This window comes from Acomys minous, assembly GCF_964271855.1.
Source record: "Acomys minous genome assembly, chromosome: 5".
Classification (NCBI taxonomy): domain Eukaryota; kingdom Metazoa; phylum Chordata; class Mammalia; order Rodentia; family Muridae; genus Acomys; species Acomys minous.
This window is the reverse complement of record NC_140494.1, coordinates 100184650-100210351: the sequence shown is the minus strand read 5'-3', so window position 1 is coordinate 100210351 and position 25702 is coordinate 100184650. Positions and strand designations below refer to the sequence as shown.

Below are 25702 nucleotides of genomic sequence, written 5' to 3'. Positions count from 1 at the left end.
TTCTTTGAGAGCCACCAGGCGTCCCCACCAAGGAGAGGTGGTCAAATATAGAGCACCAGAGTTCATGTCAGAGTCAGTCCCCGCTCTCCACATAACTGTGGAGAATGTCCTGTCCATTGGGTAGATCAGAGTAGGGGTTCGATGTTTACTACTTGTATTGTCCTTGGTTAATGCAATAGTTTGAGCAGACCGCCCCCCCCCCGCCCCAATATACCCATCATGATGTTCTTCTTGTAGGTTTCTAGGACCCTCTGGGTCCTTTTATTTCCCCATCTCCTATATTTCTCTTACAGCTGAGGGCTGTTATATCAGACCCACAAGTCTGAGGTAGAAAAAGGTGCAGAGGAAGAGAGTTAGCTGGGAATGGTGTAGGCTTTTGAAACCTCAGAGTCCACCCCAGTGACACACCTCCTATAACAAGGCCACGCCTCCTAATCCTTCCCAAACCAGTCCTACCAACTGGGGGCCAAGTATTCAAATATATGAGCCTATAGGGGTCATTCTCATTTAACAGCATTCCTTGAATTTGCTCAAGGTTCGGTCCCATGATGCCCTGCTTTCTGAAGCCTACCAGTATCCAAGTCTCTTATGTATACTGGCATGTTTGTATGTATTATGTATTCATATTAAGTCATATCTAGGTTACTTATAGTAATAATGCAATGTGAACACTATGGAAATGGCTGTTATATTGTATTGTTTGAGGAATCATGAGAAATGAAGTCTGAGCATGTTGTGTAAACACGCAGCTTTTTCTGGGACTATGTTATATGCAGAATTGGTGGAATCCTGTATGGAAAGAGAGGGCCCTGCTGTACCACTCACCTGGGAGCTAGTGGTACCTGGCAGTGTTGTGAAAAGAATCAGGCATCATCACCAAACCCTAGCTTCTTCCTTTAACAAATGTTAGCGCTTTTCTATTTAACTGTTTAATGGTTTAACCTCGTTCCTGGGTCACTGTGAGGGTCACAAGACATCATGTATGTGGCCCCACTTAACACCGTGGTGGCCTGTCGCCTGTCCTTGGCAGCCCCTGTCCTGCTTTCCCTTTCCTGGGGGTAGGATGGATGGAAGCTAGAGTTTGAAAGCCTGGTTTTGGCTTTGTTCCTGCTGTTGTTGCCTGAAGGAGCATTCTGGATTAACAGATTGTGAAGGGGGAGTCGAGAAGGAAGTGATTTTTGTCCTTTTTGGTTTGTTTTTTTTTTTTGTTTTTTAATTTTTTTTAAAAATTTCAACTCCAAGACCTTCAATGAATCCTTGGGGTCACAGAGGCCAAAGGGAATATTCTAGATAACAAAAAGCCTGGCTTACTTCACCCATAGGTCTATCACCCCCTACCAGCCAGCCTCCTGCCCAGGCCTGGGCTCCCTGGGGAGTGGGGCTAGAGGGCTGGGGTGTGCACCAAGGGTAATGGGGACAAGCGGGTGCTCAGGAGGCTCCGGGCTGGGAGCTGACACAGATGAACAGACCAGAAGGCAAGGCCAATGCCTACAGCCCACACTGTCACCCCAGAGCCTGTGACTAATAGTGGCAGAGGGTGAGGAGTGGTGAGTGCAGAGGCAGGGGGGAGGAGGGAAGGGCAGGGACAGGGAAGTGGTAGGGAGCACCTCATCAGTGCAGCCCTGGCCATCTGCCTGCCCCTCACACAGCCTCTATTGACTGCAGTTTGGAGTTTGGAAGAGGATTCTGGCTGGGGGATGAGGAGGAGGCTTGTTGTTGAAATGCAGTGTTTGGGAGGCTGCACCCTCCCCCTACTGCTCCTCTCTTGCTTGCTTCCTGACCTCCAAAACGCTCCTTAAATATAACACTCTCAGCATCTGATGACTCTCCTGCCTGAGCTTGGAGCTTTGATTCCCCAGCGTGTGACTGCAGCACCGCTCTGTCCCAGTTTTGCCAGCATCCACAGGCATGCTGCCCTGACTGTGAGGATACTGCAGCGAGTGCTGCTGCCCCGGCGAAGGAATGGGTAGAGGGACTGTGGCCAGAGCCTGAGAACTTGTGATACAAGGAGAGCCTCAGGGATCTGGCCATTCATTTTCTGCTCCAGATACAGAACTATTTGCTTGGAGTGACTTAGCAAGGTCAGGAGGAGCCTCAGCTGTTGGGGAAGAACCCGCATGGGGAGAGGAAGTCAAAGTCCTGAACTCTCCCTCCAGTTTTTCTAGTTGGTCAAATCCTCCCATGGACCCTGACTCTTGAGTACACAGTTTCTGGACTTACTTCGGCCTAGAGTCTTGGGTGTGTAGAGGTGGGCTGTTCCGGTTGAATGGTGACCTCTGTCACCTTTCCAGTCCCATCTGTGGATGAGACAAGAAGAAACAACATTGAGGTGTAAGAAACCTTAAGGCTCTAGACGGTGGTGGCGCACTCCTTTAATCCCAGCACTTGGGAGGCAGAGGCAGTTGGATCGTTGTGAGTTCGAGGCCAGCCTGGTCTACAAAGCGAGTCCAGGACAGCCAAGGCTACACAGAGAAACCCTGTCTCAACAAAACAAAACAAAAATAAAAAAAGAAAACAGAAAACAAACAAACAAACAAAAAACCAACCAAACAACAACAAAAACAAAAAACTGAAACCAACCAAACAAACAAAAAAAACACTCAAGAAACCTTAAGGCTTGTACAAAAACAAGCAAACAAACAAAAAGTCAAGGCTGGTGAAATAATGCAATTTTTTTTTTCTACTTTTAACTCAGTAAAGCTTGGAAGATTCAACCCAAGAGACTTAGAATAACACAGACCAACTGTCTGTTGATCACATGGGTATCTGTGAGTGCACAGTCCCAAGCAAGTTCTGAAGCATTAGTGACCTTAGAACACAGTCATGGTCAGACCTCCCCAAGGGAGATTGATATGGAAGTGGTCTGATTACTGTCATCCTAAGCATGTTTTCATCAGCATTGGGCAGGGACAAAAGGATACTTACAAGAGACATAAAATATTCAATGACAAATGTATCAACAGGAAAACACTTCTCATCATATTCTGATTTGGGGAGAAAAAAAGACAAAATACAAGTCATAAAGCATAAAGAAGAATAAATAGAGCCAGGTGTGGTGGCGCACACCTTTAATCCCAGCACTTTGGGAGGCAGAGGCTGGTGGATCACTGTGAGTTTGAGGCCAGCCTGGTCTACAAAGGGAATCCAGGACAGCCAAGGCTACACAGAAAGACCCGGTCTTGAAAAACAAAAACAAACAACCAACAAAAAAAAAGAGTTAATAGACTTTTCTATGTTAACATTCTCCTGATCAACTTTCTGAAGGACTTGTTATTCTCTTTATGGCTTGCTCCTTTGTTCAACGTCAAGGGTTTTAGGATTAGTTTTTTTTAATTGTATGGATATAGAATATATGTATGTATAAGTTTTATTTATTCTTTGTGTGTTTACGGGAGGTAGACAAACTTCATTGACTCCCTTTCTTTGTCCAGCGTTGTGTTTCTGAGATTTATCCATTCCATCGTATACTGTAGTACTGTGCTTTTCAGGGCTGTATAATATTCTACTTGAAAATACTATAGGTGCCTTTGCTTTTTATACAGATCTTCATTATTACATGGCATACTCTGTTGAGTTCTCATGTGTTTGCCCTCATGTGACTTACTTTCATCAGCACAGTGGAGTGGCCCATAGTACTGCTGGGGTAGAGATATACTTAGTCATTTCTACTCCATAATTCAGTAGTTGAGACAACATGCCCTTCCACTAATGCTCCCCCCCCACACCTCTTAAAAACACTTATTTATAAAATGCTCTGCCTGCATGTACACCCGTACACCAGATGAGGGCACCAGATCTCATTATAGATGGTTGGGAGCCACCATGTGGTTGCTGGGAATAAAACTCAGGACTTCTGGACTTCTGAAAGAGCAGCCAGTGCTCTTAATCCCTGAGCCATCTCTCCAGCCCTCACTAGTTCATTCTCAATTCTTGACATTGATTTAAAATTTTTGGCTAGCCAAGCCCAGTGTCTTTAATCCCAGTAGACAAGTGAATCCCTGTGAGTTTGAGGCCAGCCTGGTCTACACAGTGAGTTTCGGGCCAGCCAGAGCTACATAGTGAGGACCTGCCTCAAAACAAAAACAAAAACAAACAAACAAATAAACAAACAAGGAATAAAAGTTTTGGCCAGTTGGATGAGTCTGAAGTGGCATCATGTTAGTGCCCTGAATTTGTATTTTCCCTTGTCCTCGTAAAGGGGAGGACCTGTTCATGTGTTATAATTTCCTCTTCTGGAAGCCCATATTCAAACTTTTTACTTATTTTCCTCATGTTTCTCATCTGTAGGAGTTTTAAATAAACATTTAAACAATCCTTTTCTCAATGTTTGTTTCATGTATTTCTTTCCAGCAAAACATTTGTGCCCTCCTTCCCCCAAGTTTTCTATAAATGACTGGAAGTTGGCTATTTATTTATTTATTTATTTATTTATTTATTTATTTATTATAGATGATAGCTCTATCTGTGTGTATACCTGCAGGCCAGAAGAGGGCACCAGATCTCATTATAGATGGTTGTGAGCCACCATGTGGCTGCTGGGAATTGAACTCAGGACCTTCTGGAAAAGGAGACAGTGCTTTTAACCACTGAGCCATCTCTCCAGCCCCAGGAAGTTGGTCATTTAAAATATATACTTCTTTTCTTTTGCAGGGTGTGTGTGTGTGTGTGTGTGTGTGTGTGTGTGTGTGTGTGTGTGTGTGTGAGAGAGAGAGAGAGAGACAGAGACAGAGACAGAGAAAGAGAGAGAGAGACAGAGAGAGAGAGAGAGACAGAGAGACAGAGAGAGACAGAGAGACAGAGAGAGAGAGACAGAGAGACAGAGAGAGAGAGAGACAGAGAGACAGAGAGACAGAGAGACAGAGAGAGAGAGAGAGAGAGAGAGAGAGACAGAGAGAGAGAGAGAGAGACAGAGAGACAGAGAGAGAGACAGAGAGACAGAGAGACAGAGACACTTAGACTATAGTAACTGAGTTGATAGGATCCGTTTGAGGTCTTTTTTTTTCCCCCCCCCTTTGTTGCAGGTCATGGTTTAGGACAGACTGATCTGAATCCTTTCGAGTTCAATCATTAGGGTGAGATGTGGCCAAACAGGGCCTGGGGGGCACCTGCTATACCAGGAAGGCAAGGTGTAGTCAAGCAGGGGCCCACCTGGGCAAGGCACTGTAGTACAAAGTCTCCTTTGAAGCTTCACCTCTAGTGGGCTTTTAGAGCTTCTCTCTGCGCTTTGAGGCCATGGAAACTGAAGCCCAGCCTCATGTGTTTCTGCTATCACTAAATGCTTGAACTTTACATATTCCTAATTTGTTTAGTTTTGCCAGTACCCCAGGCATTTAAAAATAATTTCCTTTTGGCTTCTGTTTTCTAGTCTGTGTGGTCACCTTGCCAGATAAGGAAGTCTTCGGAGTCTCGTTGTCTCTAAAATAACTTATGCCCTTCCTGAAATATGAATATTATGGAGCAGCTAGCCTGCAGAGAGGCAGGTGGCATCCGGAGAAGGCACAAGCTCGTTCTTAGAACTTACGCCAGTGTGTTTCATTTCCCAGGGATTGAATTGCTCTGGCTCTACCGAACACTGTCCATGAGAAGGGAAGTCCACAGGATAAGCATTTGTCTATCTCTCGTGGTTGCCATCATTAATTTATATCAGGGACTCGCAGTGTTCCATGCCTCCTTGGCCATGTTTGAATTTTTTATGGCATCCATAAAGCATGGCATTGGTTTGCAGAGCCCTAGGACAAGTTTTTGATCCACAGCCACAGGGAGTCTTTGGGGTGATTTTTGCCCATCCCACCAGGCTTCTGCACCACACACACTGGCACTTAGTGCTCTCAGCAATGAAGATCCTGCTTTGGTTTTGACTCTATCTTTATTGCTTATATATTTTGTCTTCTTGGTGTGAATGAGCTCTTTCCAACTAGCATGTTTGAGAGAAAAGATGTGTGTTTGTGTGAGTATGCATGCATGTGTGTTCTTGTGTGCTTATCTGTACATCCACATGTGAAACCAAAGGTTGACGTTGAGTGGCTTCCTCTGTCCTTTTCTACTCTTGTTTTTGAGGCAGTCTCTTATTGGACCTGAAGCTCATTGACTGATTTCAGCAAACCCAGGGATCTGTTAGTGCACCCCCATCCACCCCTACCCCATTCCAGTGTGAACTTTGGGGCTGAAGGTTCTTTATTCCATGGGGCCACATCCTTGCTCTGAGACTTTTTTCTTTTTCTTTTCTTTCTTTTTTTTTAATAAAAATGCATAGGGATTGGGTTTAGAGTTTGGCACGACACTTTCATATCCCAAGCTTGCATCTCCCTGGCTGTTGGACATTAGTCATATCAAGACATTACCCTTGTTACTACTCAGCTGTAATGTCTGAGGCACAACCCTGGCAAATCCCGCAGCCTCTGCATGTAGGTTCACAAGTGTGTGCCTCCCATGCCTAGCTCAACAGCTGGCACTACAGGCCCTTAGTAGCTGCAAACAGGGTTTCTGTGGAGTTTCCCAAAGTAACTGATGGCCAAAGGCCAACAAATTTGAACCTTTCAAAAAAAAATGTGCTTTTAGAGTAATGGTTGGCGTGCTCTCCTCTGACCTTGAAATGTCCCCCATGATGGGAGCAATGGGACCAGTGAGAAGACTGGCATCTGTCTATACAGAGGACTGTCAGTGACTCTAGCCTAGAGGCTGGGTCGTGGGATTTGGGATCACATTACCCGGTCTTGGAGAGCAAGCCGATGCACTTTGGGAATCTGGTAGATCTTATCAACTCCTGTGGTGAACGTATGGCTTGGATACAGGCCCAAGGAGCCATAAAAAACACAATTGGGGATGTTTTCAAAAGAGGCACTTGAGCATCAGCTGGCTTGGGACTGTGGATGGAGAGGGAATCCATCAGTCATGGCTGTTTGGGTGTCATATCCCTGAAAGGTCAGGGTCCTAGAGTGTTCTAGTTAAAACCTGGAGGGAGGCAGCAATGATTTGGTTGTTAGTTTAAAGTCGTGTCAAGGAAGCACTTACTAACAGGACCCCTCCCTCCAAAAAGCCTCCTATTCAGGGTGATGTTACACTGAGTCGGAGAAGACCCGCATTGCCTGCCTTCCTGGAGGTACCCAATAGAAAGAAGGAGGCAGTGATAAACAGTGCAGGCCTGATGACTGGTCCAGATGGGACCTGTGTGTCTGTTCGTTAGGAACATTACCTTAGAAAGTCGAGCTTGGGTGATAGATACGTATTTAGCTCAGGCATGGCTGTAGAGGGAGGGTTTCGGGTCAGTTTTAGTGGAAAGGCTTATTATGGTTCAGCTGAGGGTTGCTATTGCATAATTAATCTCCTCTTTGTTCTTTTTCACCCATCCGCATTACTGACCCAGATAATGGATAATATGGGGAAGGCCGGAAAGGAGTGAGAGGTACAGCCAGAGCAGCTGTTGGTGTGGGAACCTCCAACCCGAGTAGATATGGGGAGCCGTGGGCATTTCCCTCTACTTCCAGAAGTTCAGAGTCCACACTTTTCCTCCTTACTGCTGGGTCTGTCTTAAGTCTGCTCGTGGCTTGCGCTGGTGCTGGTGTGTGGATTACATCCTAAGCCAGGTCGAGCTGTGGCCAAGATTCCTGACTTCAGCTGACCAAAAGGCTGGTTTGCCACCCAGAACTCACCACATGCCCTGGTAATGTGGGCAATGTCCCCAGCAGGGGAGAGAACTGTGAGTTCTCTGTGCTAAGAACTAACTGCTTGGGAGCTCAGAGCGTGCTGGCTGCCCCAGCTTGCTTCCCTGGGAACTGACAGTCCTCCTTAAGGTCGTCTTTAGCAGCCTGTCTTGGTGCAATACACTAGTTAGGATTTTCAGGTCTGCTCACTTGAGGAATCCTGAGGTTGCCCAGGACCCCTTCCTTGCCAAGTGTGCAACCCCGTTAACTGACCTGGTTAGTATTGTTGGGCGCCTGTGACTATGTCCTTCCTCAAAGCATTTCTCCTCTTCCCTCTTCCTTCCTGGTACCCCGTTCCTCGATGCAGCACATCGATCCCTGTCATCCCTGGTGAGCTGTCCCATTCTGGGACAAAACATGTGCTGTGTCTTTAAATGGGCGGAAGTGGCTGGCGGTGCTCCGCTTGGGTACTGCATTGATTAGGAGATTACATGGAGCTGCCGCCTGGGGGAGGAGAGTGCAGGTTCTGCTAGGTCGGTGCTCTGATCCTCCCGGCCCTCCTTGCCTTTCCTCCCCGAGGCTGCTCATGGCCGGTAGGAGGTGAGGGTGGGTGGCTGGCGGCCAGCCTGACTGTGGATGCAACTCCAGGGCTCGCTCAGCTCAGGCTTGCCAGAGTACCCATCCTCATCAGAGACTGGCTGTGGCGGCAAACAGCCGGGGCAGCCGGCTCCAGCCCGGGGCTGGATTTGCCCAAGCTGCCCTTGGCCTCTGAGCCCAGCTGAGAGCTGGGAGAGAGAAGGACAGTGGCAACAGAAGCAGCAACGCTCTCCTCCTCTCTCTGTCTCTCTCCTTCTCTCCCTTCTCTGTGTGCAAGTCACATTATATGGGATTCTGTTCTTTTGGGAGTTCGTCATCTCTTCCACTATGTCCTGGGACCTCCGCAGCTGTGACAGGGATGCTAAAGACACGGTCAGTGGATTCTCGTGACTGTACTAATGAAAGGATTCAAGCTCTCCTGGTAAGTGGAGGATGGATGAGATGCATCCTCTTCCGTCTTTCTTCACCTGTGTGTTCACCAGCACCCTTCAGAGGTCTCCTTGAGACAGGCCTGTCTCACTGGGTGGGCATCAAGGTGTCATGGTAGGGATGGCAAACCTTGCAGTTGGAGTACTCTTCCCTGGCTCAGCTGGCATCCATAGTGCTGTGGTATTTTCTTCCAGCATGTACTCTGTGATCAGGGCTTTGTAGAAGTTGGGAGACTGTGGAAAGAATCTAATAGACACCGAAAAGAGCCTCCAACTCTGAGGGGTCAGGGTGGTTTGTACAGAGAGAGGGAACTTTAGGCAGAGATATCCTTTCGTGTGTCTTGCCCTTGTTCTGGGCTGGGGAGCCTTTTTCTTGTCGTCACTTAGACAGCTGAGGCAGCCTCTGGCCTCTCTGGGAATCTTCTCCCTCAGGAATGATAGGGACTGGGCCCCATTGTCTAGGATACGCCCCCCCCCCCCAATGGAGAGTGGGCATGTGCTTTAGGGCTTTGCAAGCTTTTGACTCTTGCTGGGTTTAATACCGGGGCATGAAAAGAACTTCTGCTTTGGAGTGTGGGGATAGTTGTATTCTAGCTGCAGCCGTAGGCAGAGTATTTTTACCTTCTATTTTAAAAATAAAACCCTTACTGTTCCCTCTTCTCCTTTGATCCACTGAGGACCAGATGGGTGAGAGAACTGGCTTTTTTTTTTTTTTTTTTTTTAAATCCTGCCTGAGAAACTGCAGATTTTGCTTGGAAAACTTTGTCCTACCAGGAATCTGGTACTCCTGCAGGGTGGCCAGTGCAGCTGCCTAGGAGGAGAAAGGCTTCCTGGGCTGGAGTGGGGGGAGGGCACTTTAACTCCTTGAAGAGGATGAAGGGAGGAGGAGGAGGAGGAGGAGGAGGAGGAGGAGGAGGAGGAGGAGGGCGGCTCTGGGAAGCTCTCTGCAGGGCTGCAGCCTACCTTTCTCATGGGCCTGCTGTCCAAGCTGGCTCGGGCTGGGGGTAGGGGGGGATTCCTGTGGGTGGCAGGTTGATTTTTAGAATGGGGGATGAGATCAAGCACTTTAAGCAAGGAGTCTTAGCCTGGCTGCAGGTCACTTCTGGTTTTCTAGAGGCCTCTACACAAGCCCCCGCCCCACCCCCTCGTGGCATAGTCTAGCTCTCCTGCCGAAAGCAGGAACATTCTTTCTCCCTTTCTTGAGGGCCTTGAGAAGGGCAAAGAGTGGAGCTGAGTTCCTGTGAGATTAGCTCAGAATAACTGCAGGCTCCCAAGCGTGGTGGTGACAACTGGTGACCGCTTAGCCTCTAGCTGCTTCTCCTCAAGAGAAGGGTTCACTCTCTGGGCTGCTGGGGGTGGGGGTGGGGGGGGGTTGAGTCCAAGGAGGTATAGGCCCTACAGCTATCCTTGACCTTGATTTCTTGGGGGTTTGCCTGTCCCACTGTGTTGCAAACTGTCAACCAGGGTCTCTTGTCATCAGTACTTCCAGGCCCACATGGGTAGTCAGAGCTGCATTCATTCCTCAGTGGAGCAGTCCCAGGCACCCCAAAGCAAAGCTTCCGGAAGCACGGAGACCCTGGGTTCTCGCCATCAAAATCACTCAGCACCCTTCCCCTGTTGTCAGCTTGAGACCTAGGTAGACTGTCATTCAGATGAGACATCACTTTAACACAGACGCTTCTTGGCTCAGCCTGGCTCCGTCCCTCGGGGACATGCAGAGATGTTTGCCTTTGAAATCTGTCCTGAGTATCTCTTGATGCATTTCAACAAGGAGAGTGAGCAGTGCTCAGCTGGGAGCTGTAATTGGCCAACCTTGTCCTCTTCAGATGAACAGAATCAGGAGGTATTTCTGTCGTTTACGCCGGCCTGGATGCTGTTAGATCTGTGACTCTCTGTCTCATGAAAGGTAGACACATTAGTCCACTGTGTCCGCTCTTTGTAGTTGGGTTGTGGCTGTTTTGGGTGAGAAGCGGCTGGCTCCCTTTGGCGTACCATGTTAGGTGTGCCCTACTCCCAAGAACAAGATGATGTTGACCTTTGTGTGTGCCATGGGGAACATTGTCTAGCTGCATACTGAAGAGGATGGGGTTAGAAAGCTTTTAAGGTTTAAAAATCACCTCTAGGAACACTTCTAGGATCCTTCCTGTGTATAGGTGACACAAAAAAGGGTGGTACTTGATGCTCCCGGTTAGAAGTAACTAGTGTTCTACCACTTACTGAAATTTACTTTGTGTCAAGCTACGTTAAGTACTTTGCATGTATTGCACAAGCCACGCAGTGCTACATTTTAAAACATTTATTGATTTTGCAGTATTACAAATATGACTCCTCATTTTACAGACTGGGAAGCTGAGGCAGACGTTAGGGAATACACAAGAAATCAGGCTTTGTGGATGTGGCAGGATTTGCTGCAGGGTTGCGCTGCAGCAATCTATCTGTTCTTGGTTACTTTTGCATCTCTCTTTCCCTGTATGTAATACCACACTCTATACTGCCCCCTTCTATGCTCTGATATCTCTTTAGGTCACTTAACTAGACTTTGAAGATTGTAGAAAAATGATCTCATTTGATTCTTCCTATATCCCAATGACATATGCGCTCTGTGTTGACAAACTGAGGCCTAGAGTCATAAACTGTTTAGGTTAAATGTATCTAACTAGTTCAGGAGAGGGTGCAGGCTGCCTTACTTCACCATCATATATGTGCGAGCATGTGCATGTGCCTGTCTATGTACAGGCATGCTTGCCCTGTGTGCCTGTGGAGGCCAAAAGTGGACATCTGGGTCTCTTCCTCAATTGCTTTCTGCCTTATTCTTTATTCTTTGAGCCCAGGTCTCTTACTGGGTCTGGAGTTAAAATTTAGGCTAGGCTGGCCAGCCAATGGGCTTTGGGAAGACTCTGTGTTTGCCTTGCTGCATTGGAACAACATTTGTGTGAGGGCTGCCCCCAACTTTTGACATGGGTGCTGGGGATCCAGACTCAGGCCCTTATGCTTTTATGTTAAGCACGTTATCCACTGAATCATTTCCTCAGCCCCCTCATAAGCTGAGGACAGCCATAACAATAGCAAGACGAGCCTCTGCACCAACATTCCACAGAGAAGGTTCAAGGTCTGGAAGTCCGTAGACCATCTGTCCCTTCATTTTACAAATGTTGCTCAAGCTTTCATTATCGGTAACCCATTGCCTAGGGTCATCAGTCAGTCACTTAGCCTTCTAGAAACCAGTCCTTTCACAGGTAGAATGATCCACATGCAATGTACCATTGCACACATGGTACAAGTCAGTCAATGCTAAAGGCCAGATTACTGCAAGCAAGAACTCGAGAAACTGGTTTAAGCTGGTGAAGAAACAGAGCATGTTCTTGGGGTGTAACTGACACAGAAGGACGCTTGCATCTGGATTGTTAAATGAAACAAAGTTTTACTTTACCCAGCAACGTCCCCGTAACTCACCGAGTTCCAAGCTTATTACAGGTGGTGCTTTAGGTCACAAGTTCTCACGATAGATGTGTGTGACTGACTTTTCTCACTTCGTTGGAGGGAAAATGCCCCCCCCCCTTACTTCTCCTTTCTCAGGGAGGAGCTTAATTAAGCCTACCTCAAAAGTTGCTTCAGTCAGCCCATCTGTGGCAGTTTGGTGAGTAAGGTAAGGGTTACAGTGGAAGAAGCTGAAAGGAGGTGTCGTGAGCAAATGCATAAGGCTGTGGCCAAGCTGGGGAGGGAAGCCTTGCATTTTTGCTTTGGAAGCCAGTGTTCCTTTGTCTCCACATGGCTGCTCTCCCTCACTCACTCTTTCAGTGATGGAAAGCTAACTCCAGTTCCCTTAGAGCTTCACCACGGAGTTCAGTTTTGCGAAGCCACTCCCTGCAGATTGCTGTCCCCACACAGGCCCTGACAGACTGTGCAACATCTGTCGGATGCCCTCTGCTCCTGTTCCCACTCTTCACATCTGCTGGGGTTGGTGGTACAGGCACCACGGAGCCTGAGGGTGACATGGACCTTCAGCAAAGTCATTGCAGGAGAGAAGCTAGTGTGTGTGTGTGTGTGTGTGTGTGTGTGTGTGTGTGTGTGTGTGTGAAACAAACCCCCAAATTAAAGTTACATGAGCATAGTGTTAGCATTCTGCTTCAGTGTGTCCACCTGTGATGTCATTACTCACCTGCCATGGGGGCGTGGCCCTGCCCAGGGCCATATAAAAGGACAAATCCTCCACATGGTCTCTTTCTCCCTCTCCCCCTTCCCTCTTTCTCTCTCTGTCTCTCTTCCTTTCTTCTTCTTCTTCTTCTTCTTCTTCTTCTTCTTCTTCTTCTTCTTCTTCTCTTTCTTTCTCTTCCTGTCTCTGTCTCTCTCTAGGGTACCCCTCCCCCTTCCCCCCCAAGCTCATTTAATAAACTCTTCTACAATATAATATCTGGCATCTGGTACCTTATTTTCTTATTTACTTATTATCTTATATCTTATATTAATCATAAAGTATGGTCCTATGCAGCAGAGCACTTCTCTGTGAGTTCTCTGTGATTCTTATAAAATAGGCAGATGCTAGGTCTCAAACCTGGGACAAATGGCTACTAAGTTACCTATTTAATCAGTGGGAGGACAGGTTAGCTTCCATGATGCATTCTCACTCCCAGCCCCCCTGTCCCCTCCCACTTTCTTGCTTTCTTCCCAGGTGACTGGATGGTCACCTGACTGGCTATTGTCCTCATTTCTCAGCCGTTAATGGGCAGCCATGTTTTATTGACACCAAAAGTCAATTGTCCATTGTTCTCTTTCTTTTTAGATCTGTTAATGAATGATTTGCCTGTTTCTTCTGCATCTCTTGTCTAGACCAAGTACCCGGGGTCTTTTGAGGTTCATCCTGGGAGAAATGTGCTGTGAAAGATCAGGGAGCCCAGTGGGGCTTCTACACACCTCCTGCAGAGCCTGACCTCACAGCCTTTGAGAAGCTCCCCAGAAAGGAGGCCACAGAGAAGGCTGGGGTCTCCTTCGGTTGAGAGAGGACTCCTGAATGAGAATCTTGTCACTAGCTTTTGTCCTGCTGTGGGCCTGGGTAGGGGACTTCTGTTGACCTTGGGTGGTGATAGTCTTTGAAAGCAGGATTAAATGCCAGTGCTGGGTGTATCAGTTATCTTCCAGTTTCCTTTTATTAAACTAATGGTCTAGGAAAAGGCCACAGGCCCTATAGCGTGGTGGATTGTGCTGTAGACTGTTGGAGCACTTCTTTAGCCGGCAGGGGATGTTGGGGGGGAAAAAAAAACCCTAGACCTTCATTTGAGGATATTAAATATTCATTTACAAACATCGCACAGCAGGCTGTGCCCTCCCATGAACACTGAGATTTATTTTAGGTTTTGATGGTATGGAGTTAAGTTTCCTCACATTCGGGGCTTGAGTGCTGGTTATCTAAGATTTAAATCTCTCGAGAGCCAGACAGCCCAGGTAGTGAGTGAACCTGATGCTATGGATTTCTTAGGATGGTAGGCTTTTCTCACATGTCACCCAGACTTCTGCAATAGGCCAACAAGAAACATTACTTGCTTTTCTGTGTTACCGTGGCCACCATCATTCTTCTTAGGAAAATTTTTTTTACTGTCTTATACATCAGATGATGGATGCCCGGGTTGTCAATGCTCTTGGCTTTGAACCCTTTCCTCCTAGTAAGTGTGAGATTATTTCTAGAAAAGATAGTTTGTGGGGACTGGAGAGATGGATCAGAGGTTAAAAAGCACCGTCTGCTCTTCTGAAGGTCCTGAGTTCAATTCCCAGCAACCACATGGTAGCTTACAACCACCTGTAATGAGATCTGATGCCTTCTTGTGGTGGGCAGAATACTATATAAATAATAAATAAAAATCTTTAAAAAAAAAAAAAAGAAAAAGAAAAAAGAAAAGATAGTTTGTGTTTCTGGTGAAAGAACCTGAGGAAAAAAATACCTGTGACCTTGCTGGATTGTTCACAAGGCTGAGCAATTTTCCTTTAGTGACCTCTTAAATGAAGGGATATGATAAACTGAGTAATGCTTGGTGAGTTTACACTCATTTAGAATTTTTAAAATTATATCCGTCGATTTATGTGTGTGCATGAGGAGATAAGAGTCCAGCCTGCAGCTCTACTCTCTCAGTTCTCTCCTTCCACTGTGTGGGATTCTGGGGATTGAAGTCAGGCTAGACCAGCAAGCTCCTTTATCTGCTAAGTCATCCTTCAGCCATTCTTACTAGCTGTCTGTCTGTCTATCTATCTATCTATCTATCTATCTATCTATCTATCTATCTATCTATGTATTTATGTATGTATGTATGTATGTATGTATGTATCTATCTATCTATCTATCTATCTATCTCTCTATCTATATCTTTCTGTTGTGCAGTGTGGTGTGTGTGTGTGTGTGTGTGTGTTACACATTTGATTTTTGTGCTGGTGGTCAGAGCTGGAGAGATGGCTTGGTAGTTAAGAGCACTGTCTGCTCTTCCAAAGGATCCGAGTTCAATTCCTAGCACAACTGTCTCTAACTCCAGTAAGGTTCCGACATCCTTACACCAATGTACATAAAATTTAAACAATTAAAACAACAACAACAAAAAAAGAGTTAGCCGGGTGATGGTGGCACACGCCTTTAATCCCAGCACTCAGTGAGGCAGAGGCAGGCGGATCACTGTGAGTTCGAGGCCAGCCTGGTCTACAAAACGAGTCCGCGACAGCCAAGGCTAACACAGGGAGACTAACCCTGTTTTGAAAAACAAAACAACCAAAAAATCTTTGCATTCTATGCTGGTGATCTCACCTGTGCAGGCACGAGTGGAAACCAGAGGTCAACACTGGGTCTTTCCTCAATAGCTCTTTCGCCTTCCATGTGAGAAGTTGAAGCTCACTGTTTGAGCTGAACTAGCTGACCAGCACCCCCAGGAGCTCCCCGTGTCTGACATCTCAGAGCTGGGCTTGCAGGCAGCTGTGCCCTTTTCTTACATGGCCGGTTCTAGCGATCAGGCCCTCATGTTTGTACAGCAAGTACTGTACAACTCCCACTGACTAACTCCCAGTCTCAGATCCTCCATATTTAATACTATTCCTTGGCTTTTGCTTTCAGGGAGACATTGTGTTAAACTGCGGAGAGCAGGTTCGGCCAAGGCAGCCACCCGCAGTCATTTCAGCGCTCGATAATTCTGGACAGCTCTGTCAGGGACCTGCCCCATGCAGTGGTTCAGCAGCACAGGCTGTTGAATCTCATGGTGTCTCCTTCACTAGTCACCATGACGGGAAGGACAGCTTGGGTCTTGTACTCCCCATGACACGTGTGACACAATGGCCAGAGCCAGTCACAAGGGCCTGGCTGACTGCAGGACACCTGGGGAATGAAGACTTGGAATGGAGAAGGAATGGGCTGGGATTCCCAAGGCAGCACACATGGTGCCTATGGTAACTGCTTTTTCTGGGAGTGAGGGCTGTCCATGGAGATGTTGAGGACCAGCTCATGTGACCCTAGATATGATCTAGCCAAGCTATGTTCACTTTGCAGCCCATTTTTTTTTTTTGTCTAGTTTGCAAGCCAAGATTGTCAACGTGCATTTGGCTTTTACTTTAAAAGATATTTTATTTATTCAGAGTCCCATAAGTTGCCTGTTAGAGTGGCTCTTGAATTTACGCAGTAGCCCAGGCTGGCTTTGAACGTATGCTTTTCCGGCCTTATCCTCCTGGGTAGTTGGGATTATAGCCTTTCCCTACCAGGCCCAACTTTCTGTGCACTTTAAAAATGATTCAAGACAGGGCTGGAGAGATGGCTCAGAGGTTAAGAGCATTGGCTGCTATTCCAAGGGCCCTGCGTTCAATTCCTAGCAACCACATGATATCTCACAACCATCTATGATGAGAGCTGGTGCCCTCTTCTGGCCTGCAGGTGTTACATGCAGGCAGAACATTGTATATATAATATATAATATATAAATACATCTTTTAAAAAATGATCCAAGAAATCTGAGAAGGGCTGAAGAGACTGGTCAGTGGTGAAGAGTTCTGGCTGTTCTTCCAGAGGACCTGAGTTCGATTCCCAGCAAGCACATGGTGGCTCACAACCATACATCTATAAATAAACCTTAGAAAGAAAGAAAGAAAGAAAGAAAGAAAGAAATCTGAGAAGGGCAAAATGACATGTAACAATCAGATGACAATCCGTCTATTTTATGAGGCCATGACATAATTTGTTCACAGACTATTCTTGGCTACCCGTGCACTACAACTCAGAGTTGAAACAGTGTTGACAGAGACTGGTGCCCTGCAAACCTGGCCCCTCATAAAAAGGTCGCTGTGTCAAGATTAGGTAAATATAGTTTTCAGGAGCAACGGAGTGCTGTGTTTTGGCTGGATTCTTTTTAGCTGTCGGAATTATTCCAGGGGTTTTATATTCATAACGACAGCAATAAGGGCGATAATAACAATAGGTGATAGTTAGGTGAAGATTTGCTGCCTGACAGGTTTGTTTTATTTTCTATTTTGAGACAGAGCCTTGCCACATCTTTTGGGTCTTTTCTTTCTTTCTTTTTTCCTTTTTTTTGTTTTTTTGTTTTTTGGGTTTTGGAGACAGGGTTTCTTTATGTAGTCTTGGCTGTCCTAGACTCTCTTTGTAGACCAGGCTGGCTTCACACTTACAAAGATCCACCTGCCTCTGCCTCCCCGAGTGCTGGGGTTATAGGTATTCAGCACCGCATACTGCTTTTTCAGATCTTTCTATGTTGCTATCTTTGAATTCTCAACCTTGCCTTGAACTCCTAATCCTCTGCCCAAGATTAAAGAGTCTAAAAATTCCCGAGGTGGCAGTCTGACCCAGACTTCGTGTTCTTTTTCTCTTATTTTGCTTTGTTTTAACTGATATGCTCTTACTACACACACACACACACACACACACACACACACACACACACACACACACCAGGCTAGGCCAGAACTCATGTTCCTCTTGCCTCAACTTCCCTAGTGCTGCCTCACCTGGCCTCCTGAGTCCCAGCATTTAGTTACTAGGGTTGCAAAGCAACTGGAGGGCAGGTTTTTGGCTCCCTGGCATTGGGGAGGGGTGGGGGAGTGGGAGGGGTGAGAAATGCTGTGGAATGATTTATTAGCACAACAGCGTTTGATGAAGGGAATTACAATTACCCAAAATGTGATAGAGCACAAAGGGCAGTGAGAAGGGAAGCATAGGGCTGATGGAGGCCACTAAGAGACCCTCAAGCCTCTGAGGTAAAAGCAAGAGCAGCTATCGCAACCAGAACAAGCACCTTGTGGAAGAGACAGAGCTGAGCAACCCAGTAGAACAGAGGCTGCATGTAAGCACCCGGGGTAGAAGTTTAAGTGACAAAACAAGGTCCAGGAAGAAGTATCTTAAAAAGATACGCAGAGCCCTGAGGGAGGGCTACACTCACCAGGAGAAGCCTCAGGCCCAGAATGACCAAGAAGCACTGAGATGCACTTTCCATTTCACTGGGTATGATGCTTGAGGCGAGAGCTTGATGTTTGTAATCTGGTACCCTTTGTGAAAAAGACCTTGAAAAAATAAATATCAGGGCTGGGAGAGGGGTTGTGTGTGTGTGTGTGTGTGTGTGTGTGTGTGTGTGTGTGTGTGTGTTTCAGCTCACGAGGGCCTGCTTTTAGTTCTCAGAACCAATACACACACACACACACACACACACACACACACACACACACACACACACACACCAAACACACACACACACAAACACCTTCCACGGCCCTGTTAGAAGGGTGATATTTAATTTGCCCCTTTTCATAGGTGACAAAACAAATGGTGAATGACAGAGTAGAGAGAAGGTTAAAAAAGCTAAGCTCAAGGGTATGAGCTTGCAGCATCTCCTCTCTGTCAGTATGGATCTGGCCAAATCTGGAGCTTTCGATGTTACCTTAGGTTAGAGGACCGCTGTCAGAGCCATGTGCTCCTGGGTGTTGGGCTTTTCTTCTGGATGTGATAGTTGTAGCATCTCACTGTGTAGAGCCCCACAGGAAGCCAGGGTCCTATTCACATCTGACTTAGTAGCCGGAGCTGTCCCTTCAAGGCGGGGCTAGAAGGTATTTAAAATAGAGACGAGGGCTGCAGAGACGATGGCTCGGCCCATCAAGATGCTTACTGCCAAGCATGAAGTCTTGAGTTTGATCTCTGAATCCTGCTTGGTAAAAGGAAAGAACCGACTCCCACAAACTGTTCTCTGACCTCCACATACAAACTGTGCTATGTGTGTGTGTGCGCGCGCGCGCGCACACACACACACACACACACACACACACACACACACACACACACGATGAAGTATCTTAAACAGAAGAATTGTACCTAATGTATCCATATAACTTAATGAAGGACATCACATTTCTTTGTTAACCAGATCCAGTTGAGCCTTAGAATATCTCATGTGAAGCTGTTCTTTAAGTTGATGACAGTATTCAAAGACCCCAGAGTGCAAGCCTCGGAGAATGCAAATATTTTCAGACTCTGAGTTCACTGGGTTGCAACACGTGGTCTTGCCTCTTATCTGTAGGAGAAGTTGTAGTTTGGCCTAAGTGACAACCTCATGAGGTAGGGCTCCCTTCATAAGCTGTGCCCTGAACCTCTGGGGAAATATGCGAATGGTTCTGTTCTTCACCCGTTCCTTCTTGTTCCTAATTCCTGATTCTCTCATGTTTAAAAAAAAAAAAAAAAAAAGCAACAGCCACACCTGCCTTAGGGGGCTGTTGTGAGGGTGGTCTGGTTATTATTATTGTTTATTATTATTGTTGTTGTTGTTGTTATTGTTATTATTATTGAGACATGGTTTCTCTGTATATCTCTGGCTATCCTGGGACTCACTCTGTAGACCAGGCTGGCATCGAATTTGATTTGCCTGCCTTTGCTGGAATTAAAGGCATGGGCTGCCACCACCTCCCTGGCTAGACGGTGTGTTTTAAAGGAGACAGTTCATGTAACACAGGGGAAGGGGCCAGGCACTCACAGCCACTTTGTGAATGTTAGATGCCTCTCAGAATGTTGCTTTAGGGTTGGCATTGTCGGTCACAGTCCTTGGCATTGTATGAGGAACAGGGTCACAGTCCTTGCCTTCCATCCTAGATGGAGCTGGAGTGAGCTCTCTTCTGTCTTAGGACGCAGGCTCACCTGGTCAGCTCTACCCTTCTCTCAGGCTGTTTTGGCCTCATTGCTGGAACTTGTCATCTTGTTACACAGGGGCATAGTCACTTGACCACTTCACTGGAGGTTAGAACTGGCTGTGGCTCTTAATCACAAGGGAAGCATGTGACCTTAACAGGAAACCACCCTCATCTCTAAGGCGACAGGCGAGAGTGCACCTGCAGAATGGCTCTCCTTTGGACCCTCCTCCCCCGTTCCCCCCCTTTTGGGCTGATGAACCTGAGAATGCAGTGCTCCTTCAGTCTTTTCCACCCTGCTCTGCTTTGATTCAATTATTCATTCGTTTACTAAACTAAGTGTTCTTGAGCACCCACCACTCAGCCTGGATGTAGGAATACACACCAATAAGAACTGGTCTTTGCCCTGGGTTGGGGTGGGGAAGGGGGCTTGTTGGCACGGAGGAAGGAGCTCCTGGTTCAGGTGGCATTCGACAGGAGGGGATTGGATGCTTCCCCTGTTGCGGTGCAAATAGATTAATCTTTCAGTCCAGATCTGTTTTTGGGCCTTTCTCCAGAGACTGGGAGCTTCTTTGTTTCATAATAGATTCCCTGCAGCGACCTCAACTTTTATCCTTCCTGATGCTCAATAGATTTTACATGGGAACAGGGGGCATGAGGACATGGCATGCAAAACTCCTTTGTTCTTCACAGTCCTAATTTGACAGACATGGAATAGGCAAATTTGGGATGTGACCATTTGGCTGTGGATGGTGATTTGCTTTGGAGAGCACATGTGCCCTACCTCCAACCCCTTCTGCATTTATTTTACATGCATTAACTCTGGCATGCCCAAAAGATTTCTTTTAGACTTCCAAATTTACTTCTGGAAGGTTTCTATTTCATGTTCTTGCCTTCTTTGATATAAATGAACAGAATAATATTCTGGTGAGGCCCATTGGTAATAGGAGGCAACCACAGCTCCCTAGCTGCTGAGGGTTTGCTGCAGGAATGATAGTAACCCTTTTGACCAAGTAGACTTGGAGTAGTTATGCATAGGCTTTGTTAAATGCTGAGAATGGAGTGCGCTGCAGTGGTGGTGGTTGTGGTGGTGGTGGTGGTGATGGTGGTGATGGTGGTGGTGGTGATGGTGGTGATGGTGATGGTGGTGGTGGTGGTGATGGTGGTGATGATGGTGATGGTGGTGGTGGTGATGGTGGTGGTGATGGTGGTGGTGGTGGTGGTGATGGTGGTGGTGGTGATGATGGTGATGGTGGTGGTGGTGATGGTGGTGGTGATGGTGGTGGTGGTGATGGTGGTGGTGGTGGTGGTGGTGATGGTGGTGGTGGTGGTGGTGGTGGTGATGATGGTGATGGTGGTGGTGGTGATGGTGGTGGTGGTGGTGGTGGTGATGGTGGTGATGGTGGTGGTGGTGGTGATGGTGGTGATGGTGGTGATGGTGGTGGTGGTGGTGGTGGTGGTGATGGTGGTGGTGGTGGTGGTGGTGATGGTGGTGATGGTGGTGGTGATGGTGGTGGTGGTGGTGGTGGTGGTGGTGATGGTGGTGATGGTGGTGGTGGTGATGGTGGTGGTGGTGGTGGTGGTGGTGATGGTTATGATGGTGGTGGTGGTGATGGTGGTGATGATGGTGATGGTGGTGATGGTGATGGTGGTGGTGGTGGTGGTGGTGGTGGTGGTGGTGGTGTAGTGGTAGTGGCAGCAGCGTGGCTTTTCTTAACTTGCTACCATTTTCTTTTGACTAATTCTCCTGAGTATATTCCTAGGCATACGTTAGGACTGCTTTGGGGGCTGATCAGTAGCACCAAATGCAGTGAATAACTGTTTTTGGCACCAGTCACTAGACGCGCATAGCCATCGTTGTCAGGAAAAGGATTCTAAATTAAAATCTCACTCTGCTCTCTGTTCCTTCTTAAATTTGCTGCGTGGCAAATGAATGCAAGTCTCCTGCCCAAACCTTTCACATCCTTTCTTCGTCACTTCTGTTGCTGTTTTGTCACGGGGTCTCTCTCTCTATAGCCTGGGCTTATCTTGAAGTCATGGTGATTGTCTTGCCTTAGGCTCCCAAGCGCTGGGATTATTAGGCACCAAGGTTGGCCCCTTCTAGTCATTTATACTGGAAACTTCTCTACCAATTTTTATTTGCCCTTCATCACTCCCAATATGGTTACTTTTAGCATTGTAACATTTCTTGATCCATTCTTTGACCCCCCCCCCCACTCCCATTTCATGACTTTTGTTATTGTCTTTTTTTTTTTTTTTTTAAATTTCAAATCCAGTTTTTGAGGGCGGTTAGTATTGGGTATAGAACCTAGGCCGTGTACTTGCTAGTCTAGTGATCCTCTCCCAAGCACTTATGGTCCGTGTTACCAGCCCCATTATCTTTTTGTTTTATGATCTCCTTAGAATTTTGCTTGGTGTGTCACAAGAGCCACCTGATTGATGTCTTTTTAAAAACCACTTTACTGTGATGTGATTCACTAGCTATAAAATTCATTCAGGGTGCACAAGCCAGGGGCTTTTCAGTGGTCGCAGATATTTCTAGCCGTCACTCCAGCCAACTTCCGAACGCTTCATTGACTCCAGAAGAACCCCATACCCTCAGCTAGCATCTCTGTCTCCTTCCCTAGCCCAGGGTGGGCAGCCCTTTCTGTCCCTCTAGGTCCCCTGCTCTGGACTTACTTGCATCTGAATGGAGTCATATAGGGTTTTTTGTCCGTTCCCTAGAAAACACAGAAGACACCTTGCTGTGTGTGTCTGATCTCTGTCTGTCTCTGCCCTGAAGTACCCATCCCAACCTGCCGTAAGCCTTCTATCTCAACTTGGCACACCACCTTCCCCACTTTTTATTGTGGAAATCTCTTCTTCTGTTCCTTGCCTCTGCAGATCATCCTTGTCCTTCAGACTTAGCTTTGTTACCACAAGCTCAAAAAACATCATCCCAGTTTGCTCTCGTCTCAAGTCGGAGTTAACCTTTCATTCTCTGAGCTCATTGCTGGGAATCCCATGATTTTGTTGTCACCATTCCATCATCTTCTTCACTGTATTCTTTCATAGTTGTTTTTTGAAAACCGGAATTAAATGAATGTTTGGAAAAAAAATGTATCAGTAGTTAGACCTTTTCTTTCTTTCCTTTTTTTTTTTTAACACAAGTTTTCTTTCTATTTATATTGCTGAAAAGTCAGGGAATATACAGAGTTGAAAGAAAGAGCTTTCAGTCATAATTTCACTCCTCAGGAGTAATCACTTAGGATCTGGGCTAATATTCTTGAAACGTCTATTATACCCAGACAGATTTTGAATTTATAATTCATTCAATATAATTAGCAGTATATTTTTTCCTAAATACTAAGTACTGATTTGTGTGAGTGACGTGTGTGTGTGTGTGTGTGTGTGTGTGTGTGTGTGTGTGTGTGTGTGCTGTGCATGCATACAGAGGCAGAGGAAGACATCTGGTATCGTATTCTATCACTCTCTACCTTATTTCTTTGCGATAGGGAGACAGGATCTCTCACTGAGCCTGTCGCTACACTGGTGGCTAGCCACCAGAGATCTTCCTGTCTCCAGTCCTCCACACCATCTGGAGTTACAGGTATATGCAACTACTCCTGGGTCTTACATGGGTTCTGGGTATTTGAACTCTGGTCCTCAAGCTTGCATGCAAGTGCTCTTACTCACTGAACCATCTCTCCAGCCCCTCACATTTAAAAAATAATTAATTAAATACTCAGACATACATAAATACTGTTATGTATGTCTGAGAGAGAATTACTCGCAGTCACTCAGGCTAGTATGAAACTTGAAATCCTCTTGTATCCTTTATAGTGTTGGGATTTACACGCATGGGCCTCCAGACCTGGTGACGGACACTTGTCTGGATAGTATTGCAAGTAGCTATCACTTACAGTCTAATCCGTTTGTATTTAACATTTAGGTTATTTTTAAGTTTTCAGCTTTAAAGTAATGTTATGACTAATATTCTTCAGATCAAAATCCGGAAGCCAGATTTCTGGACCAGAGGCTTTAATTCACAAGCCACATTGCTACTGAGAGGCAGTTTCAGCTTACACACATACCTGTTGGTTGTGAGTGCGACTCTTGGTGTTAGCAATCTTTACAGCCTTTGCCAATCTGGTTTTCCAAAAGTGGCGTCTCAGAGCTGCGTGGATTTGCATTTCTTTGATGGTCGGTTACATGTTTTTAGTTTCCCCTTTTCTGGTTTATATTTCTTCTGTGAACTACCTGTTTTGTCCTTTGCCAAGTTTTCTGTTGATGGGTTTGCCTTTTTATTGCTATTATTATCAATGCTTAGCTAGACATGTTGAGAGGATTTTTTTTTTTGGTAGAGTTTCTTCTGTATTTAAACTTCAGGTAGATTTTGGTATGCTGATGTTGGTTTTAATGTGACCAATCGTCTCCTCGTGGTTTCTATGTGAGGAAGTATTCACAGAAAGTTCTTCCGTAACCTTGAGTAGAGTCACCTGTGCTTCCTCCGAAGCCAATTGTGATTTTACTTTTAAATTAAGACACTAGGGCCAACGAGATGGCTTTATGGGTCAAGGCCCTTGGTACAGGTTGTTCTCTGACTTCCATATGTGTGTTTTGGCATGTGTATGTGCTAACACACACACACACACACACACACACACACACACACACACACACACACCTACCTAGGTATATACATGCAATTAAAAATAAATTAGCACACTGGCCTTTTACCGAGGAAGTGGCATGGTAGAGTTTTGACACAGGGTCTGGCCTCAAACTTGCTGCATTGTCTCGATGACCTTGATCTCCTGATTTTTTACCTTCATCTCTCAAGTAAAAGAAGTATACGCCTGTGCTATCACTCCTGCCTTCATTCTGTTTTGATATTCAGTGATGCCCACTGTCATAAACCCAGCCAACACTTGGAATCCTGCAGTCTCAATGCACAAGGGACCGACAGTCTTCAGTTGTGTGATGAGAAAGGGCTCTCTATGGCACCCATGTGTTTTTCTCTAGCACAGGCTCTCTGCTTGGTAAAAACTCTCCCTTTACAAAGTGGTAAGGCCCACCGCTTTCCGTCAGCTGCTCACAGTCTCCTCTTCATCATCCTTTTTGAAGTTCTCTCTTTTCCTTGTGGATGAGCTGTCTAATAATGCCTGTTTCAGTTAGCTGGACATAGCACACACGAATCCCACACAGGTTGGGTGAAGGGGAAAGCTAATGAGTGCCAGGAGGTCAGATACCGAGAGACAGCAGCAGCTCTTCTATCTGGACAGTCTTTTGTTCGTGTAAAAGTCTTTGGAGAGTGCTCCCCTAGCCTACGATCCAAAGGAGGATGGAGGAAGGAAAATGCAGCTTTGGGTTCTGAGAAGTCAGCAGGCTGAGGGCTAGGGCCCAGCCGGTAGGTGCTCCTAGGCCGTGCATAAAGTACATTAGCAGGAACGAACTATACTGGGGAAGTTCTAAGGATGCCAGGGAGTTGGAAATTGGAGGCAGGTGTTTATCAGGGAACTCTGCTTAAGCAAGAGGAATTGGAAGCAGGTCTTTGAAGGAGAGCCGGGACATGAGGGACAGGGTAGCTTCATGGCTGTGCTCACTGCGTGGAAAGAATGATGGGAGCAAGCTTTGAAATTTTTGCAGTCTCCCCCCCCCCCCCCACTTTCCTTTCCGTCTCATATTCTTTTGATATGAAAATTGTTTGTACAGTCAGGAAAGTCATTTTCAGTGCCCTGAGCCCCCAGGTGGGAAAACACCTGGGGGCTAGAAATAATAACTGTGCGAGAGGCCAAAGAGGCTCTACTGATGGCTGCCTCTCTGCTGACTTTCCAGTTCCACTCATGGCAGAGGTGAAAGGTTTTTTTTCCCCTAAGATTTAACTTGAGCATTGCAGGCACCTTTACTAGAATGACTCAA

General features: G+C 46.4%; 1 protein-coding gene across 8 annotated transcripts in view; it reads left to right on the top strand.

Moving 5' to 3' along the window:
* The window catches only part of GRAMD1B (GRAM domain containing 1B), a 186446-nt gene that overhangs the window by 90710 nt on the left and 70034 nt on the right, over positions 1 to 25702 (top strand). Inside the window, exon 1 of one of the 8 annotated variants that reach the window (XM_084782049.1) lies at positions 8162 to 8658. The exons of the other annotated variants lie outside the window; for them this stretch is intronic. Within the exon in view, the coding sequence (XP_084638175.1) occupies positions 8636 to 8658 (23 nt within the window). The 5' untranslated portion in view covers positions 8162 to 8635. Of the gene's footprint in view, positions 1 to 8161; positions 8659 to 25702 lie in introns of those variants that run through there. 8 annotated transcript variants of the gene reach the window in all.